We start from the raw sequence: 2,500 nt of genomic DNA on the forward strand, positions 1-2,500 counted from the left end.
TATATACATACATATATACATATATATATGTATGTATACACACACACACACACACACCCACACACACACACACACACACACACACACACACACACACACACACACACACATATATATATATATATATATATATATATATATATATATATATATATATATATATACATGTGTGTGTGTGTGTGTGTGCGCGTGTGTGTGCGCGCGTGTGTGCGTGTGTGTGTGTGTGTGAATAGAAAAAACACAATACCGTGTTGATACTATGGTAAAAAAAAAAACACAATGCGCAAACTAGATTAAAATCTAGTTTGTGCATTGTGGGTTTTTCTACCATATATATATATATATATATATATATATATATATATATATATATATATATATATGTGTGTGTGTGTGTGTGTGTGTGTGTGTGTGTGTGTGTGTATGTATGTATGTATGTATGTATATGTATCATATATGAATATATCTGTATATCCATATATATGAGTCTCTTTCTCTCTCTCTATCTATCTATCTCTATCTCTCTCTGTCTCTCTCTTTATCTCTCTCTCTCTCTCTCTCTCTCTCTCTCTCCCTCCCTCCCTCCCTCCCTTCCTTCCTTCCTCCCTTCCTTCCTTCCTATCTTCCTTCCTTCCTTCCTCCCTCCCTCCCTCCCTCCCTCCCTCCCTCCCTCCCTACCTCTCTCCTCTCCCTCCCTCTCTCTCTGTCAGTGCGTGATTGTGTATGAATGTCTCTACTCTTTCCCTTGACGTCTGTACCTCATTCTGAACAGATGTTCTCTTCGTAACATTATTAAAGGCGAAAATAGGACACTTGCTCTCCAGCTGATCATACGATTAAACAGGTGAGATTACTCAACACCACTACCGCTTCTGATGAGACCATAGTTTTTTTATGATCATGATTCAATCCCAACCATTATGCATATGATAGTATAAATGCCGGTCTTCATTAAACAAGAAATCATAAATTAATAAATAAAACATTGCACATCTGTCCGTCTGGGAAACGTCAGCTGCCCAACGAGGAACCAAGACGTCGTTAGTGTCGAACAGACTTTGGTAGAGGGAGGATGTTCTTCGCTGGTGTTCCTGCTTTTCGGTTTCTGTTACTGGTTATGTTGCCATTGGCGGTAGGGAATTCATGTTTTGTTGTTTTGTTTTGTTTTTTGCTTTTTCTTACGCGTTTCCTCTGTACTCCAGTTGCTCTCTCCTTTCCCCGCTACTTTTACTATCCTACAACGCTCCACAATCCTTGACATTAACTCAATTTATCCTAGTTTTTGTTTTTTTACACATTCACTCCCTACTCCATTTGCTCTCTCTCATCGTTACCATTTTTCACAACCTTTACTATCCTACACCGCTTAACAACCCCATGACATTATCTACTTTTATCCTGACTGTTAACTCATTTTATCCTTTTTCCCCACAATAATTTACCTTTGAGCTAAATGAATTTGTTTTAACTTTCAAGCGTTAATGGCTTTGGTAATGATAGTTATTTATTGCCTCATGTGGTTTCATTGTTGTTTACTTATTATTATTGTTGTTTTTCATATCACCGCTATCATTACTGTTATTGCAATAGTATTGTCATTACATTATTTGTCATTATTATTAGTGCGATTGCTCTGTTTCGTAATCTTTAATGCAGATATAGGCTTAGCTGTGATTGTTATTATTATTATTATTATTATTATTATTATTATTATTATTATTATTATTATTATCATTATTATTATTATTATTATTATCATTTTCATTATTATCATTATTGTTTTTGTTATTGTTGTTATTATTATTATTATCATGATCATTATTATTGTTATTACTATCATTATTATTATTATTATTATTATTGTTGGTGTTGTTGTTATCAGTATTATCATAATTGTTATTGTTATTACGATTGTTACTTTTATTATTATTATTATCATTATTGTTGTCATTATAATTATCATTATTATCATTGTTATTATTTTTTTATTGTTTTTATCATTGTCATCCCACTATTATTATTATTATTGTTGTTGTTGTTGATGCTCTTGCACCTGTTGTTATTATCATAATTATTATTATTACTATTATTATTATTTATTATTATAATTATAATAATAATAATATGGTATTATTGTTATTATTATTATTATTATTATTATTATTATTATTATTATTATTATTATTATTATTGTTATTGTTATTGTTATTATTACCTTTTCCATTGTTATTATTGTTACTATTATTATTTATTTATTGTTATTATTATTATTATTACTATTATTACTATTATTATTGTTACTACCAATGCTACTACTACTATTACTACTATTATCATTGTCATTATTATAATTGTTATTATTATTATTATTAGTGGTAATATCATTACCATTATTATTATTATTATTATTATTATTATTATTATTATGAATATTGTTGTTATTATCATTATTTTATTACTAGCAATATCAATAATGATATTGATATTATTATCAATATCA

General features: G+C 29.3%; 1 protein-coding gene across 2 annotated transcripts in view; it reads left to right on the plus strand.

Moving 5' to 3' along the window:
- The first annotated feature begins 1,012 nt into the window (after positions 1-1,012).
- Positions 1,013-2,500, plus strand: part of LOC113807313 (transmembrane protease serine 9-like) — a 17,916-nt gene continuing 16,428 nt past the window's right edge. For both annotated transcript variants that reach the window (XM_070139086.1, XM_070139087.1), the window contains exon 1: positions 1,013-1,132. In XM_070139086.1, coding sequence (XP_069995187.1) covers positions 1,073-1,132 — 60 coding nt within the window. In that variant the 5' untranslated portion in view covers positions 1,013-1,072. The remainder of the gene's footprint in view (positions 1,133-2,500) is intronic.

Source organism: Penaeus vannamei, chromosome 25 (assembly GCF_042767895.1).
Source record: "Penaeus vannamei isolate JL-2024 chromosome 25, ASM4276789v1, whole genome shotgun sequence".
NCBI lineage: Eukaryota > Metazoa > Arthropoda > Malacostraca > Decapoda > Penaeidae > Penaeus > Penaeus vannamei.